The 17,444-nt window shown below is 36.3% G+C and overlaps 9 protein-coding genes across 9 annotated transcripts; 4 read left to right on the forward strand and 5 right to left on the reverse strand.

The window, feature by feature from the left end:
* Positions 1-265: 265 nt before the first annotated feature.
* Positions 266-1,097, reverse strand: SdhC (Succinate dehydrogenase, subunit C). The gene is made up of 2 exons (XM_068300478.1): positions 961-1,097; positions 266-897 (listed from the first exon to the last, which is right to left on the reverse strand). Coding segments are annotated over exons 1-2 (513 nt in total). The 5' UTR covers positions 963-1,097; the 3' UTR covers positions 266-386.
* A 676-nt stretch (positions 1,098-1,773) lies between these two features.
* Tctp (translationally controlled tumor protein) lies at positions 1,774-2,974 on the forward strand. Its single transcript, XM_068300482.1, has one exon. It carries the CDS (start codon positions 1,927-1,929, stop codon positions 2,443-2,445), a length of 519 nt encoding a protein of 172 aa, XP_068156583.1. The 5' UTR covers positions 1,774-1,926; the 3' UTR covers positions 2,446-2,974.
* Positions 2,975-4,548: 1,574 nt separating this feature from the next.
* ZnT86D (zinc transporter 86D) lies at positions 4,549-7,286 on the reverse strand. The gene is made up of 4 exons (XM_068299617.1): positions 6,977-7,286; positions 6,633-6,898; positions 5,870-6,298; positions 4,549-5,711 (listed from the first exon to the last, which is right to left on the reverse strand). The coding sequence occupies exons 2-4, from the start codon at positions 6,811-6,813 to the stop codon at positions 5,215-5,217; spliced, it is 1,107 nt and encodes a 368-aa protein (XP_068155718.1). The 5' UTR covers positions 6,814-6,898; positions 6,977-7,286; the 3' UTR covers positions 4,549-5,214.
* A 773-nt stretch (positions 7,287-8,059) lies between these two features.
* Positions 8,060-8,987, reverse strand: RpS25 (ribosomal protein S25). The gene is made up of 3 exons (XM_068299796.1): positions 8,906-8,987; positions 8,346-8,622; positions 8,060-8,255 (listed from the first exon to the last, which is right to left on the reverse strand). Exons 1-3 carry the CDS (start codon positions 8,906-8,908, stop codon positions 8,182-8,184), a joined length of 354 nt encoding a protein of 117 aa, XP_068155897.1. The 5' UTR covers positions 8,909-8,987; the 3' UTR covers positions 8,060-8,181.
* Positions 8,988-9,152: 165 nt separating this feature from the next.
* LOC137584845 (zinc finger protein 200) lies at positions 9,153-11,013 on the forward strand. The gene is made up of 4 exons (XM_068300420.1): positions 9,153-9,380; positions 9,435-10,255; positions 10,319-10,390; positions 10,775-11,013. Exons 1-4 carry the CDS (start codon positions 9,258-9,260, stop codon positions 10,896-10,898), a joined length of 1,140 nt encoding a protein of 379 aa, XP_068156521.1. The 5' UTR covers positions 9,153-9,257; the 3' UTR covers positions 10,899-11,013.
* Positions 11,014-11,567: 554 nt separating this feature from the next.
* LOC137584683 (uncharacterized) lies at positions 11,568-13,890 on the forward strand. Its single transcript, XM_068300199.1, has 5 exons — positions 11,568-11,857; positions 11,913-12,370; positions 12,436-13,166; positions 13,231-13,566; positions 13,628-13,890. Exons 1-5 carry the CDS (start codon positions 11,599-11,601, stop codon positions 13,857-13,859), a joined length of 2,016 nt encoding a protein of 671 aa, XP_068156300.1. The 5' UTR covers positions 11,568-11,598; the 3' UTR covers positions 13,860-13,890.
* Positions 13,891-14,113: 223 nt separating this feature from the next.
* Positions 14,114-15,444, reverse strand: LOC137585017 (transcription factor Ouib-like). The gene is made up of 4 exons (XM_068300650.1): positions 15,261-15,444; positions 14,480-15,204; positions 14,296-14,418; positions 14,114-14,232 (listed from the first exon to the last, which is right to left on the reverse strand). Exons 1-4 carry the CDS (start codon positions 15,375-15,377, stop codon positions 14,130-14,132), a joined length of 1,068 nt encoding a protein of 355 aa, XP_068156751.1. The 5' UTR covers positions 15,378-15,444; the 3' UTR covers positions 14,114-14,129.
* Positions 15,445-15,502: 58 nt separating this feature from the next.
* On the forward strand, positions 15,503-16,403 carry mtSSB (mitochondrial single stranded DNA-binding protein). The gene is made up of 4 exons (XM_068299379.1): positions 15,503-15,640; positions 15,701-15,791; positions 15,848-15,956; positions 16,016-16,403. The coding sequence occupies exons 1-4, from the start codon at positions 15,617-15,619 to the stop codon at positions 16,236-16,238; spliced, it is 447 nt and encodes a 148-aa protein (XP_068155480.1). The 5' UTR covers positions 15,503-15,616; the 3' UTR covers positions 16,239-16,403.
* Positions 16,334-17,293, reverse strand: LOC137584128 (uncharacterized). The gene is made up of 3 exons (XM_068299378.1): positions 17,024-17,293; positions 16,666-16,968; positions 16,334-16,601 (listed from the first exon to the last, which is right to left on the reverse strand). The coding sequence occupies exons 1-3, from the start codon at positions 17,180-17,182 to the stop codon at positions 16,395-16,397; spliced, it is 669 nt and encodes a 222-aa protein (XP_068155479.1). The 5' UTR covers positions 17,183-17,293; the 3' UTR covers positions 16,334-16,394.
* Between the last annotated feature and the right edge of the window lie 151 nt (positions 17,294-17,444).

Genomic DNA, 17,444 nt, shown 5'->3' on the forward strand with positions numbered 1-17,444 from the left:
TCACTGTGCATTAAATGCTTGCATACTTTGAGGCTATCGAATAGCTGTTACATTTGAATTCTCTGTTAGCAGTCTGCTAAAGTATATTATATACATATCGATCTACATATATACACATTCGCTGGGTATCTATGTGCGTTATTCTAATTGATCTGCCAAATATCATTATCTAGAGCCGCAAAATAAAGATATTTCAACACGCCAATTCGGCAAATTGCAGTGCTTGACATCATCCCACTGTTTGTTTGTTACGTAACGCAAGAACTAGCAATAATAAATATATTTTACATGTATTTTGCCTTTGTATTAAACATTTTCACAAAAGGTTCACATTTCGCACTAGAATTTAATTAAATTTACTGACAGCCAGTAGTATGTATGTAGGTTTAGAGCAGAGCCAAGATGCCACTGAGCACAAAAGAGGCAGCGAGCATTGCATAACCGGTTGAATAGACCTCCTTGATTTTGAGGAAACGGCCAGTATCCCAGAGCAAATGGCGAATGCCATTGGCTGTGTGATAGCCTGCCGGATAGGCAATGATGAACTTGATGGCCGTCAACTGGGCGTCACTCAATTGCAACCCCTCCACAATGGTTACATAGTGGCTAATATCGTGTGAAGATATCAAAGCACCCAGGCCTAAGGCCCAAACACCAGCGCCCAAAGCCATGCCTGTGCCGCGATGGGTGATCGATAGCAATGAGGTCAACTGTGGCTGATAGATGGTCAAATGGGGCGACACTTTGCGTCCCAGGCGTTCGTTTTTCTCGAAGTAGCTCTCATCCTTCACCGTGGACTCAACGGGAACAACTTTTAGAGATACTTGGCGATTGGCAGCGGCCAGGAGGCCCTGACGCAATGCCGCCGAGCGGGTAATTGTGTTGGTGAGTGCAAACCTTCAGCATAGAAACGGCGTATAATTAGTATATATATTTGTGTCTTAAAATTAATTTAATTACATTTTTCCCGATTATCTCCCGATTTTAGTTTTTCTTATATGCAATGGCACAGAGCTGCTAACTCGCCAAAAAATTACCAGCCAAAATTCACATAAAATGAGTTGGCAGTCCTAAGCCGCGGACAATCGCGATTTACTTGGAATTTTTTGGCAATTTAACAGCTGGTAACACTAATACGGCAAAGGGAAAAAACCGGCCATATTTTTTTCTAAAAACGCTAGCGTTTACTCACGCGATTTAAAACGCTTGAGTAAACCGCTCGAACATTTGCGTAAACGCGCGAACATGTTCGAGTTCGTGAGTAATGTTGTGTTTACGTAAAATACAGGAAGTTGGGATTTTATGGCAATTTAACAGCTGGTAACACTAATAGCGAAAGGGGGGAAAAACGGCCACATTTTTTTCTAGAGCTTCGATAGTCTCCCCACTCGATGGTTTTTTAAGGGATGGAAAAAAAAATCGATAGTATCGATGGTTCCATCGAAAATTTAAAATGGTTATTCGGATTATTATTCAAATAAAATACAAAATTGTTATTTATGTTTTTAAGTTTATTTAATTAACATTTAAAACCAAAAAAAAAAAACTTCAAACAAAAACTTCATATTCAAACAAAAACAAAATTCATTAAGATCTTCAGTCTCAACTGGATAACTTAACACTATATAAGTCTTTTACAGTTACTTATTGTGCTAAAAAGCAAAAACACTTCATTAATGAAGTAAGTACGTACGCACAAATCAAGTTCGATAGATCGCCATCGAAAAATTTTCATCGATTTATCGCACTTTTTAATTTCCATCGATAGAGTCCCAGCTCTATTTTTTCTTCTTTTCGCTGTTCGAGCGCGTGGCAGTTGTCCCCCGTTGTGTTCCCCCGGTTCGGTGTAGTTATAATTGCAATTTTTTGCAAGTAATTTTGGAAGCGGAGCATCTTAAGGTTGAGAAAGTATAATATATCAACACAATGAAGGTCTACAAGGATATTATTACTGGTGACGAGATGTTCTCCGACACCTACAAAATGAAGCTGGTGGATGAGGTTATCTACGAGGTGTATGGTAAATTGATTTCCCGCACGCAGGGCGATATCGTGATTGCTGGCTCAAATCCGTCAGCCGAGGAGGCCGATGAGGGCACCGAAGCCGCTGTTGAGAGCGGTGTTGATGTTGTCCTTAACAATCGTCTGCAAGAATGCTTTGCTTTTGGCGATAAGAAATCCTACACTCTCTACCTCAAGGACTACATGAAGAAGGTTCTGGCCAAATTGGAAGAGAATGCACCCGACCAGGTTGATGTATTCAAGACAAACATGAACAAAGCCATGAAGGACATTTTGGGCCGTTTCAAGGAGCTGCAATTCTTCACCGGCGAGTCGATGGACTGCGATGGTATGGTGGCTCTTGTGGAATACCGTGAAATCGATGGACAGAGTGTTCCAGTTTTGATGTTCTTCAAGCATGGACTCGAGGAGGAGAAGCTTTAAACGATTCCCAACCAAGAGATGCCAGCAACAGGAGAGACATACTCACATCAAGCATACCTTCTCTATCTACATATATATAAAAAAAAAACTACATTAAAAGAACAGAACATTTAGTTACAATTGTTTATGCCACAGATGATTTATGTTTGACCAAAATTTCATACGATTTTATTCTTTTCAAATATGATGTAAAATGTTAATTGTAAAAAATGGGGAGAAAACACCGATCATAAGACGACAAATATGTAAGTGCAGGCAAAATTTTGTAATTGTAACCAGTCGGCGAACCGTGGGACAGACAGACAGACAAATACAGTAGATAAAATATAATTATAACTAAATTATCGTAACTATTGTAATTGTGAAACAGCAGCATATTAACATAATTCATATTTTGATAGCAAAAACTCAAAAAAACACTGCAGATTAATTGTGTATATCTTTTCGTTTATGTTCCAATATATTCTACATTTATCCCAACACAATGAGAGAAAAGAATTAAAAAGTCTTGCAAAGAATTAAACGAAAATCAACATGCGATTTAACTGTAAAAAAAAAACCTATGCGTCTGCCTGTACTTTTTTTCTTTTGATGATCCTTCTTTGTCACAGTCTCAAGGGAGAGGCTTTCCACAGTCTGAGTCTGAGTCATGGCGGCTTCTTTTTCGGCAAGGGCAACCTAAATGCTATTGACCTTAGACAGTGGCTACTTTGGGCGGCAATCATGGTAGCAGCTGCTGAGTCATGCGCACTACGGCTGTGTCTGTTGCTTTGTCCACTTGAAACTGTAGTGCTATTTATATGTAAAATGCTGCAGCAGCCCCACCCACCCCGTCGTTTGATTTGTCCTACTTTTCCACGTTGCATTTGCAACGAGAAACATAACCTCAATTTGGCTATCTGTCCTCAGGTATAAGCGAAAATGTTTTATTATTCACAAATATTCTACATCACATACAAACGTACATACATACACTGTAAATCTCTATACGCCAGGGTGTGAGTGTTGTTGTGTATATGTATGTGTGTTTGGACGCACGTTTCGTTGTCTGCGTTACCTGTTGACTATCGCGTGAGTGTGTGTGGTACAGTGCACACTGCCTATAGTGGGAAACCTGCATTTGTTTGTTTTGATGACGAAAAGATATTTTTTTTTTACAAAAATAATGTTTCGGCTTAGGGCAAATCAGACATTAGACAGTTAAATAAATTCAATCCATTTAAAAATTAATAATACATATGAATGTATTCTTTTAAATTTCAAAACAGTTGCGAAAGATTTGGAAATAGACAAACTTAGAATTCTATATATTTATTTTGCGCAAAGAAAAGTCTAATATTTTTAAACAGAACCAAGACATTTTTGTAAAAAGAAAATTATTACTATTGAAAATAAAGTTCAATATTTTAAAGCAACTTCTTGAAATTGATGCAAAGGAATTTAGTATATAGATTTTTCCATTTGGAACGCCTTTGAACAAAAAATATAAATTACAAGGGTTTTAATTAAAACTTTAAATAAAAAACATTAGTTCTTTTATGTTCAAAGTAAAGGATACAATTATAAAAAAATGCTTTTCCAAAAGTGATTTCAAATCAATGATTCGTAATAGTTTTCAAATTAATTTTATGCTAATTCCATTATATCAGTAATTTTTTTTAAGGTTTATGTCTGAAAAATCAAAAGGCGAAATCAAAATGGTTTTAGTTGATTTATGAAAAAGAAACGAGCTTAGTATCTTAGTTTAATTAATATTTAAAAAGACTTCCAAGTACACAAAATGATTGGTAACTAAGTTTTTTAATAAATTAAAGTTTTTGATGCTAATAAATTTTAACATTAACATTACGCACTTTTCTCATAAATAACAAATTACCTATAAGGCCACCAGGAAATGTTTCAGAATGAAGAAGTTATTTGATTTATTGCAAATTTTCTTTTAATTTTATTTCAGTACTTTTAGCTTGGCGTGGAAAAATCTATATTAGCCCCCGAAATATGAAAATCTAAATTCAAACCACAAATTGTATATATGTAGGTATATATAATAGTACTTAGAATTCCCAAATTATTCCAATTAAATAAAAATTCGTCCTTTACGTATATGTATATAAAAAATCGGTATTAACAAATTATATTTTCGTTCATAAGTTTTTGATGCTTGGTTTTGATGACTGTGACACACATAGACGGCAATATGTATTAACTATGTTTGCTATATTATATTGTGATTTTTTGTTTTTCAATTTCGATTTTGTCAGTCAAGTATAAATAATTATTGTTTCCTTCTAGCTTTTTTTTTCTTTCTTTTGTTCTGAATTTAAATAATGTATTATAATTTATATGTATATATATATATTTTTTTGCACAATTATTTCGTTTTCTTCTTAGTAATACAATTAGACTAAAGCCCTATATATATATATACTAGATCAAGGATCAGCAGCAACTACTGACCCTTAACACATACACAACTTTTTTTCATGGTTTCTTTTTGTTTTGTTTTTGTTATTGGAATGAACTATACTTTACACTTTATAACAATAAGTAGAAAAAATAAGTTAACAAAAAATTTGTTGGTTTCTGTTTGTTTTTGATTTACCAAATGGAAAAGTAAATTAACTCCACTAATTTTTTTTTTACGATTTACACATTTTTTCAACTAAAAATTTAGGTAAAACAAAAACTTTTACTTATCATCAGTAGCAGCATTATCATCATCATCATAATGACGCTTAGATAATGGTATTATGTATGTCTATTTTCTTATCAGACATAGTCGAGCTGTATATAGATCTGCTTGATTCCGACAGACTCGAATATCATGCGCGTATGCGTAACCACGTATTTGGGATCGACGTTTTTAGACACCTCCAATTTGATGGCACCCACATAGGCATCGGAGCATAGTGTCCAAAAGTGGGGCTCTTGCACTGCATAGACACCGGCGAGTCCGGTGACCTTTTGATAACACTGCGGCAGGGCTCGATCCAATGATGACGGCTGCCGTTGCATTAATATCAATATGGACTCCTTGATTAAACTCAAGACACTCAAGGCAATTAGCAATGCTATGAAAATGGAGCATATTGGATCGGCTATCATCCAGCCAAACATTTGCATAAGCACTGCCGATATAATGACGCCCACAGATCCGAGAGTATCGGCAAGAATGTGTAGGAAGACGCCGCGCATAATTTGTGAATTGCTGCCGGATATATCACCGCCATGTGAGTGACCATGCGAATCATGGGAGTGTCCGTGTCCTTAAAAAAAGGAAAGAGAAGTTAATTATTAAAAGCAATTTGAACAAAGTTCAATCACATTATTGTTCCTATATACCAATAAGTCACTACAAAACTCTTAAGTCCAATCGATAGCTTAATATTAAACTTACGTTAAAGTTTCCTTTTTGATTTCTTACCATTATCTAGATTGATCGATTGGTGATGATTACTATTGAGTTCATTGTGATTATGGGAATGACCATGTCCACCGCCGCCATGTGAATGGCCGTGTCCTGCGCCACCGCCGCCATGTGAGTGTCCATGGCCACCGTGATTGAAGGCATAAATGCCCACTAGATTAACCAAAAGACCCAATACCGAAACGACAAACAATCTTTCATGCTTCACTTCTGGTGGTTCTATCAGACGCTCCACGCCCTCAGATAGAATGAAGAATGCTATGAATAGCAGGAATAAACTATTCACAAACCCAGCTAAAACTTCAGCACGGACATAGCCGTAGGAGAATTTATCATTTGCCTTCCATTTTGTTATCACTGAAGCAGCCAACCCGGCTAGAAGGCCAGTGCAATCAAAGAACATGTGAAATGAGTCCGAAATCAGACCTAATTGATAAAAGTAAAAAAAGCACAAGAGGTTATTGTAAAAGTATGAAGATAAGATTAATTAGGGATTAATTAGTTACCGCTATGCAACAAGTTTTGAGTTTCTTGGTGTGATTAGAGTCAAACTAAAACAAAACACGAAGCCACAAGTTCAACTAAATGTAAGTATGTGCGTATATACAAATAGCCAATAGATTAGTGATATCTCGTTAATTTCTAATACTTTGTATCAGAAAGTACAATTATATTCTCTTAGATCTTTGAGAAAATCTCTTTGGATTAAGCACATTCGAAAAGGAAAAACTTGTTGCACAGTGTAAAGATATAGTCTTACCCAAACTATTTGTCCAAATGCCATAGAAGAGCTCTACAAAGGCAAAACTTAAGTTGAGCAATAGAAAGAGAAACAAATTGCGCGAATTTCGATCAGAGAATATCAAGCGTTTCCAGCTGTTGAATTTCTCTTGGATGCGGTAGCTCAAATTGCTTCTATCCTTGTGTGTTAGTGGAATCATGATGAAGATGCTCGCCCGACTGATGGCGTTGTCTGCGGGTGCTGCTGCTGCTGCTTCTGCCGGTACTACTGCTGATGATAATAATCTACACAAATTTTAAGCACGAGATTGGACATTAGTGGAATTTTGGCTCTTATCACAGAAGTGTATTTTGTTTGCATACGTGGTATTATCGTTGGAGTTAACTGTGTTGCTGCTGCTTCTGTTACTCCCCTCCTCCCACCTGATTTAGCGGCGTCGGCGTTAATTTCAGTTCTTCTTCTTGTTCCAAATTGGTGAATTACCTCAGAATGGAGAGCTCCAAAACACGCTTCCTGCTAGCAGGTGTTTGCACAGTTGGCACGGTGTTTTGTTTTCGTCGTCGTCGTCTGATTTTACTCCAGTATACTAGACAATTTTAATTCAATTCATTTTTACAAAAATCCGCTTAACCCGAAACCCTTCCTCTCTTCACCTTAAAACCAATCTGCTGTGTTGTCATCACAAATAGCATAACCAAGCAAACATTTTCAATGCATTATACAATCGTAGCCCAGAAAACATAAATTTTAATATAATTTCAAATTACTTTTCAATAAATTGTAGATACGAACATACATATAACTGAAATTATAATGAATTTAATTCAAAAAATAATTGAAATGCTTTATAGGGCCTATTATGTTACGCCTAGTAGTTTGTATTATTCACATCTAATTACTGATTGGACACTTAATGCGGTTAATACAGCAACTACAGAAAGAAACATTACAGTTTTCACAGTGACAACAGTAAAAACCATTGCAGTTCTTAATAAATATTTACTTTGTGAAATATATTATTAAAATATTGTTCTGTCAATTAATTGAAATTTGAAAATATAAGACAAGTACTAAATAGAACAAAATATTGCTGTTTATGTGCGTTTTCTCCCGAGCATCCTGTGTGATATAGACGTATTCATATCATGGTTAATTATTTTATTAATAAAGTAAATACGAACTTAAATTCAGCCAAAATTGATAATATACTGAACTAAAATTACTTTTTAATTGGTGTCTAGGACAATAAGATAACGTCATCATTTATAAACAAAGTTCCCATTTGGTAAAATATGTTTGGACCTAAAGGCGGGCAGACAATTGAATGAAGGAGGTAATAAATTGCAATGTGTGCGAATTCTATTTATGACCCACTGTGTGCTATCAATTGTAAACGCATTTGACAACACAAACAACAATAAGATAGTTATAAGAGGCACATGATCTCCCTTACATCAAATACGAAAGCAAGTTTTATTAACATTTTACACACATCAGGAGTCCATACAATCAATATTCAATTGTAAAATGAATGCGAGACACATTTTGCTGTTGAGTAAAACACTGTTTACGCTTCATCACCCTTTGTGGCACGTGTGTAGATGACCTGGGAATGATGTTGCACGACCTGCTTGATCAGACCTAGACGACGACAATGATGAGGAAGAGAAAGAGAAAGAACCCAAGTTAGTCTTAAAGTTTCCAAAATTGTTCAAGTACAATAACACTTACCCTTCTCACGCAGCTCGATAAGAGCACGCTTGGCCAAAGATCCACGGATCTTCAAACGCTCAGAGACAACCGAGGGGGTGATCAGTTTGTAGGCAGGAACTTCCTTGTACAATTTCTCATAGGTGGCCTTATCGAACAAAACCTGATTGTTCAGCTTATCACGGACCTTTCCCTTGGACCACTTCTTCTTCTTGGCCTTGCCGCCGCCGGAGCCCTCCTTCTTCTTTTGTGTCTTTTGCGGCTGCTTAGCCGACGACTTTGCGTCCTTCTTAGGCGGCTATAAAAAAGAAAGCGAAATGGGAATTCAATTAGAAATTGCCGCCATTAATTTGTTATTGTTAATTTATTGGCTACAGCTGTCCGCAGTTGCCTGCTTTCGAGGTTAGGTCGAGTTCCGCTGTTTTGACTGCAAGTTTTCCAATTGTCCAAGTTTCAATTCGCGCAAATTTCGTATCCTTGACATTGGTCAATTGTTCGTTTAACACTTCCACTCATTTTCAGTCAACTTTCATGGTAATTTTCAACTATTTTCACAAAAAATCACTAGCAATACAACTCACCATCGTGAAAAGTCAATGCAGAAAGATGGAGGACGGAAATTGGCAGAGTTACCAGACATGGAGCCGGGTTGCATTGACAAATGATCGGACGTTTTTGTGTAGGTGGCGCTGCAGTGCATTGACAAACATGTGGCAATCGGTTAACAGGGTCGCGGTTAACGCGAAATGTTAAAAGACGCGCTTTAAAACGCGTGAGTAAACCGCTCGAACTTGTTCGAGTTCGCGAGTAAACCGCGTGAACATGTTCGAGTTCGACTGTAAAGTTGTGTTTATGTTCTGCTGGTGCAAAAATAAATAATTTTTAATTATTTAAACAATAAACAAGTTAAAAATTATTTAAACAATAAGATATATGGATATGGAGCAATATTGCCGCACATGCGGCACAACTCTTATAAGCGAAAAGTCTTTAAATATATTTACACCAAATAGTCGTCAGCTACTTCAGTTTGTAAGAACAATCACAAATTGTTGGGTATGTTTTAATTTGTTTGTTTATAAAGAAAACTAAATTTTAATTGATATTTAGGTGGAAAATGTTGCGTTTTTTCCGAGCCATATATGCCAAAAGTGCCAGGACATGTTGAAAAAGCTGCAATCCTTTCGCCGACGCTGTGCGAAAATTGAAAAATATTTGTCAAAGCACAAGTTGAATTTAAAACATGATAAAACGAAAGCAGAAGCAGCAACCTCCGATGATCCTTTGGGTATTGATGAGCTGAAGCAGGAGTCTAGCATCAAGGAGGAACCGCCCACCAATCTAGATGCAGTGATGGAGCATGAACAACTCGTGGTTGACTCAGTTCTTAAGGAACAGGAGGATCTATTGAATGCTCCAGTTGATTTGGAAATCGATATAACAACTGAACAATATCTGGACGATGAATACGTAGACTATGTCGACGATGAGGAATATCTTAGTCCCAATGATGAGAGCGTTAAAGAAATTATCACAGAAATTGTTGAACCCGAGCCGGCTTCTTCCAGGACAAGGAGTAAATCCAAGACCACAAGCAATAAGCAAACCATGCGTCTGGGACGTAAGCTAATCCATGTGAAAGTCATTGATGATAAGGAGCAACCCAAACGGATTATGGATCGGGATGGTCAAACGGCCAAACCCTGCATATGTGAGCATTGTGGACGACAGTTTCGGGATAGCAGTAATCTGAATGTCCATCTGCTGCGTCACTCGGGAACCAAACCATATGAGTGTGAGCAATGCCATGAGAAATGTTATACATTGCATTTGCTGCGAAGGCATCAGTTGAAACATACCGAAGGTCCATATCCCTGCACGTTTTGTGGCTTGGAATACAGCACAAATAGCTCTCGTGTAAGGCATGAACGGTGGGTAACAAGAGAGAGAGAGATATTTGCCTTAAAATTACCCAATAACTTTTTTTCTCTTAGTGAGGCTTGTAAAAAAGGACGGGCTCCTCAATCCAAATGGAAAATAATTAAAAACGGCGAGCGAACTTTTCAGTAAGTTAAATGTAGGCCAATGATGAAATGCTGTACATGACTTGGTAACCTAAAGTAATCCACGCTCTCATTTGTAATACTTCTATTTTCGATCAAAATGGGGAAGTTATGCAAATTTAAATGTAAAAATCTTTATATAGCCCACAACTGCTGATCTCAACAGTTTAAACGTGTGGCTCAAAAGTAGAGTATTATGGCAGCATCTCTTTGTGAAACATATAAGGCTTCTGTTTACAAAAGGAAAAACAAATATTTTAATACATTTTAGTTGGTCTGCATGATTTGGTTTTTTGTTTATGGACAGCATATGAGATTCTTATTGACTTTGGATTTGAATAATTTAAAGAAAGAAATTTAAAGTAATTATTCTCCCTTTTTTTTCAGCTGCGAAGTTTGTGATTTGTGGTTTCTGCGAGCTGGCAATTATACGCAACATATTAACTCATCTAGTCATTTGGTAAATGAGCGACGAAAGCAAAGAAAATCATTTAAAAATAGTGATAAATAAATTGTATAATTTTTTTTTATATATTAAGCATGTGAATTCGTGAATTCTTTGTACACGTATGTAAATTATTTTTGTATCTAACATGGCATAAATCGCACCCGAAAATGATGGTAAATTTGTGTCTCTTTGTGTGTGTAGTAACCTTTCAGACATATAGCACATTAAAATAATGGGCTTTAGCTATTATGCTCCTGGCGCTGGTGTCCTCAGCGATCTGCTTTTCTTACAAACTAGACATAAATAACGCTTTTTCCACTTTTTATTTGAATGTTTATTGATTGAGTGAACAATGTCCTGTATATAGAGAGGTTTTAAATAGTTCAATCTCCTCCTTTATATTTTATATAATTTACCTTTAATTTGTTTTGGTAAGGATTTAATAAGTGCTATTCAAAAAATTATCCGTCAAATTTTTAGTGTCAAAATCATATTTTTGCTAGTGTTGGAAAAATTACAAATATGGGATGTTATTTTATTTTCAACAATTGAATTTAAAAATGTTCTAATTTTAATTAATTCAAAATAAACAATTTTTGAGCGTGATGTTGACTGCAATATTTGATTAGAGGCAATATTTGTGGAATATTTCATATTTTATGCCCACTGTTAATTTTATCTTAGACCTGCCAACCCTGTCAAAGACTACTTAAGCAAGTTGCCAGGCCACTTGCAATGTAGTTTGTTTTGTTGTTCAGTCAAAATGAGGTGCTGCGTTTTTAATTGCAGCAACGTTTTACCTAGTAGAAATAAGTCAAAGAGTACTCAAACTCATTCCTCTGATGGCCAAGAGACACCCAGTCGACCCTTGAGTTTCTTCAACTTTCCCAAGTGTCCAGAAGCGGTTAAACAATGGGTGACATTTTGCCGCAATAAAAATGTACTTAAACTAAAGAATCCGATAGTTTGTAGTGAGCATTTCAGAGATGAGGATATACAAGGAAGCCTTCAATTCGAAATGGGTAAGTGATAATAGGTACGAATTACCTCCATTTGTTAAACATTGGTTGTTTCTAGGTTTGTGCAAGAGGCGCACTTTAAAACCGGGCGCTGTGCCGTGTATAAACAAACACGATGAAAGCGAATCTGAAAAGGCACGCAAAGAGCGCTCACAAAGACGAGAAAATAAGAAATTGGTTGATGAACTTATTGCCGAGGCGGAGGCATTGGCCAGAGCACCAGTTGATATAGTGCCAACACCGAGCTATGTCCGAAATACCACCGGCCTGGCCTCAGCTCCGGATTTTGTTAGTTCTAATGAAAATGAGAAAGAAGTCACTACACCACAGATAAAAATTGAATCTGATCCCTTGACCACCGATGATGTAAGGGATGATGTGCAGATTAAAGACAAACCACTGATACCTTGTAGAACCTGTGGAAAACAGTTTGTCGCCGATAATGAATTCAAGGATCTGAAAGTAAAAGATAATCAGGTTCTCTTATTTCACATAGAAGCCATCACAGGAGTTTGGGTTAGTTCTCATTTGCTTTTATTGGTTCTAGTTTTTTTTACAACATTAATTTACTATTTTTTTAGATCAATTGCCCTGAGAGTCTACCCCATCATATGTGTGGAAAATGTGTGGATAATTTACGCAGAGCTGTAGAGTTTCGTGAAAATTGTATACGAACAGAAGTAAAATTAAATCAAGTTGCAGATGAAGCCTCTGGAATTGAGTGTGCCTACGAAAATGTAGTTTATGCAGAAACTGATCCTCATATTGATGCTTTGCCCTATGAAGAGGTTATTGTTGAGGAAACGCAACCAACTTTAGTGTCCAATGATGACCCTGGCATAGCATTGGGTAATCAGATTTTTGAGAATCTCCTAAATGAATACTCTGGCGATCCGGAATTAGTTAAAGAAGTTGAAAGCACAAGGCGTAAATCGCTTTTAACAAAATCTACAACTATCAAATCTAATGTGAGAACCAAAGCGAAAGACAATAAGCAAACAAAATCCCTAGGACCCAAGCGAACAAAAGAAGAACGAAATCGTATACGTCGTGAACAGATAAGGGCCAAGCCGCCAAGTTTCGTTTGTGATCAATGTGGTTTAATTTTCAAATTGGCTTGTAATCTGCAAATGCATATGTTAAGACATAGTCGTACGATGAACTACAGTTGTCCGGAGTGTCCAAGGAAGTTCTATGATTCCTACACCCGAAACATTCACGTGCGTGTCAGGCATAATGATGAGAAACCCTATTCCTGTAAATACTGTAGTGAATCCTTTAAAGCTTCCTATCAAAGACAGCATCATGAAAAGTATGTATCCATAAAGACTATCCTTTGACTATCCCAATTGTTTATATTTGTATTCCATTTGCAGGCAAGTCCATAATGCTGCTCCGCGTATAATAATTCATCGCCTTAATGTGAAACCCAAAGCTCAGCCAGCTAAGGCAGAACGTCACTATTGTACACTCTGCGATAAAAGCTATACTCATAAATATGCCCTCGCCTGGCATATGAATATACATACGGGAGCAAGACCCTATAAATGCAAGCACTGTGAGAAAGCATTTTCCGAACCGGCCAAAGCCAAACGACACGAAATGACCCACGACAAGAGACCACTGCAATGTGATGTTTGTCTCAAAGGATTCTTTGTTCGGCAAAAACTCAAGGATCATCAACTGACGCACACTGGCGAAAGGCCTTACAAGTAAGCTTTATTGCTATTAGTTTTATGTTTGGTTACCCATTGATAATTCTTATACTTCTAGATGTGATTTATGCGATGTTCGCTTCAGATATAAGCACAATGCAAATACCCATAGAATAAGTAAAATGCACAAAGAGAATTTAAACAAATTAGAAAATGGTGACAAACCGCTATTGGAAGAGCAAGAGCAACAGGAACAAACGATTCTAATCGATCCAGGTGTCGATCTGGTAAAGGTCTGCAACATTTCGGAAGCGGAACAACTCATTTTTCTTGAATCAAATGAAAATTAAAAATTAAATTACAAAAAAATCTCAATTAAAATTCTTGAAACTCTTTCACTTTGAGAGCTCCAAACTTTTCAGGTAAAATTTTAACAGAATTTTAATCCTTCTTTCAACTGACAAACTAGAAAATTATCTTTTGTCTGGACATACCCTTTCTATTGATGTGGAGCAAATACATTCATTTCTTTTCTTTATTCCTTAATAATTACATTTAAATATTTAAAAGATATATAAAACTTAAATAATATTATTTAATATTAGTGTTTCTAATTAGTTTTATCTTTCTTTGAGCGCCTCATAGTTTTTTATATGTTGCTTACTACGATAATGATTTATCAATGTTCTTTTTTGATTAAAAGAAGTCTGACAAACCTCACATCTGCAAAAAAAGAAAATAAACAATTAGTAATTTAAAGGAAATACTTAAAATTAACAAACTTACTGATGTGGTTTTTCACCCGAATGTATTGAACCATGTTTGGCAAATGAGGTTTTATCTTTGAAACTTTTGTCGCATATTTGACATTTAAATGGACGCGGGAATACATACTTTATATGAATAACCCTAAAAAGTAGAGAAGAGTAGTTAAGAATTTATTATAAGTATATGTTAAATTAGGTATTACCTTTCATGTTTAAGCCGCTTCAAACTATTGTCAAATCGCTGGCCACAGTATTTGCATTCATAGGGCAATTCTCCTTTGTGTTTAATGCGTATATGCAAATTTAGGAGATGGGCAGTAAACTCTTTTCGTCCACACTCTGGACACTCGTATTGCTTGGCATCGTGTCGTTTCATATGGACAACAAGATTACCTTTCTCCCAAAAGGATTTACCACATTGGTCACAGAAAAATGGCTCTGTTGGTTTTTTGCGTTTTGGCGGAGGTTTTCGTTCACTTGATGGTATACGTTTTCGTGGTCGGAAGCCGGGAACTTGTAAGGAATTGGAGGCCTGACTTCTCACCTCTTCTTCCTGCACTTCTTCGTCGTATATCAACGCATAGTCTTCGGCAGTCATTTGTGGTTCATCTTCATCATCTTCTTGTTCAACTTCTTGAATAGATTGGGCAGCGGGAGAGCAAAGTAGTAATTCATCTTCCTCTTCATTCACTTCATAGATCAGGTCATTGTAATCTTCAATGGGCGGCTCTTTTGTATCCTGCTCATCCTCTATGCTTATTAATGATTTCCTCTCTTGTTTGTCCTGCTCCATGACATCTTTTGCCGCGTACTGCTCCAATAAATGGTTGTGCATCTGGATGCAACGTTCCCGAAAGTCTATGGCATTATTTACATCCAATAGGCAATTTACACAGATATTTTCTGGCATGTCCGCTTGACTAGTTATCTAGAAACAGATTGTTTATTATTTGCATTCAAGTAATTTAAAATGTTTATGTTTACCAAAATGCCCGTTAGAATCTCAATATTTCGGATAATTTCCATGCCATCTTCATCAAACAAATGTTTGGAATTTAATGCGTGCACTTGTTGGCCACAGGTTCGGCAAAGCATAGCCATTTTTCAGCATTTGTACAATTTGTTATAAATCTTTAGCAAATTTGCCCTTTGTTATTGTTTGTTTGGAGTCAGCTGCTGAAGCCAGGGCTGGGTTAACAACAAATATTCGATAACAGAAACGCTCGAACAAGAAGCCAGGGCTGGAGTTCGCGAGGAATGTTGTGTTTATGTCGTCAAAATAAATTTTGTTCGAAAAAAAAAACACAAAAATCTTTGAGTTTCTTTGAATATTATTAACAATGATGCAACAACAAAAACGACTTGTGAGTAATTTGTTATCATGCCGTATAAATAAACCTTGTAATAGCATTTCTATTGAACAGCTACCACTTATGTTAAATGTGTTGCGTCAATTGCCGGCACGAGGAGCCGCCACAGCAACTACAACTGGGGCTCCCGCCAAAATTGAAAAAAGTTCGTAATTATGAAATAATATGGTGAAATTGCATTAATGTTTATCAATTTAACAGCTGTGAATAATGTAACCATACTGGGTCGAGTGGGAGCAGATCCCCAGTTGCGAGGATCCCAAGAGCATCCGGTAGTTACCTTCTCTGTGGCCACCCACACCAACTACAAGTGAGTATTGCATTGACAGTATTAGCTTTTAGATTTCAATTAATATAAATTCATTGTAGATACGAGAACGGCGACTGGGCCCAGCGTACAGATTGGCATCGTGTGGTAGTCTTTAAACCCAATTTGCGGGACACAGTTCTTGAGTATCTTAAGAAGGGACAACGCACAATGGTTCAGGGCAAAATTTCCTATGGCGAGATCACTGATCAGCAGGGAAATCAAAAGACCAGTACCAGCATTATAGCCGATGATGTGCTCTTCTTCCGTGATGCCAACAACTAGGATTAGGACACAAAGTTTAAAAACAGGCAACAAGAACTTAACCCTTAAATATAAGCACAAAGTTACAAGTATGAAATATGAAATATGCATTTACATTTGTTTCTATAATAATTTCTTATTTCACTAATTTGTTACATCGAAAAGTATACGAAATGATTACTTAAATATTTGCACTTTTTCATTATCGGCCATGATCTCTTGGCCAGTTTTGCAAGTGAGCTTTGTGCTTAAACTGCTGATATTCATATCCTTAGAAATTTGGTCGAAATTAATCTTTAAGATTTCTGTTTGAGATTCCAATTGACTAATCTGTCGTTCCAGCAACTCCAAAGCTTTGTTATGGTAATCAATTATGTCGCCAATCTACAAGTAAGTTTAACTAAGTAAGAAAAAATAGTTTAACTAATTAATATTAATATTATCTTGCCATTTTTCCAGGAGCCATTTTTTCAATCAATTCTTGATTATAGTCCTCAATCTCATCTTTAAGACAAGCGCATTGAGCGTGTGATCGATCGGCCGATAAAAGCAATTTCAAGAGATGTTTGTAGGTACAGCGTTGTAAAGGCACCCAGTTACCGCCTAGGGATTCTCTACGTGACAGCGATCTTTCCAAACTTGCCACAATCCTCTCTGCTTCAATTAATCCACTCTCATTCTCATTTAATTCGATTTCCATTTTCACTACGCACTTTCTAAGTAAATCCAAGAACTCATCAATGTATATAACCTAAAAAAATTTCATTTAGGTAACTACTCTACGTCTGGTCGTTCGTTGGCCTTACATTTTGAACATTATCCAAAATGTTACTTTCCTGTTCCCTAATGAACATCATTTTATTATTAAAGTCCTTTGTCGTCTCTTCAAGGTCGCTTAACAAATAATTTGCCAATAGATCTAAATATAAAAAGGACATGGGATCTCTATCTGTCGCTTCACTCATTTTGCTCTTGTACAAATTAAATAAATTTTGAAATTGAATTTTTTTCGTCTTATTGCAATCGAAAATTAAATGAATTTTGTTTTGTAAAATTTCAAGCAATGTTATGAAATTAAATATTTCAAATTTGACATTAATATAGAGGCCTAGCACCTGAAAACTGAAAGTTGTAGAAAATTTCGAAAGACAAAGGGCACATGATTCGAGCTCAAAACTGTGAATTGTCTTGAACAGTTTTCTTTTAAAATGTTTTTTTCCTTCCTTT

Source organism: Drosophila tropicalis, unplaced genomic scaffold (assembly GCF_018151085.1).
Source record: "Drosophila tropicalis isolate 14030-0801.00 unplaced genomic scaffold, ASM1815108v1 contig_878, whole genome shotgun sequence".
In the NCBI taxonomy this organism is placed as follows: domain Eukaryota; kingdom Metazoa; phylum Arthropoda; class Insecta; order Diptera; family Drosophilidae; genus Drosophila; species Drosophila tropicalis.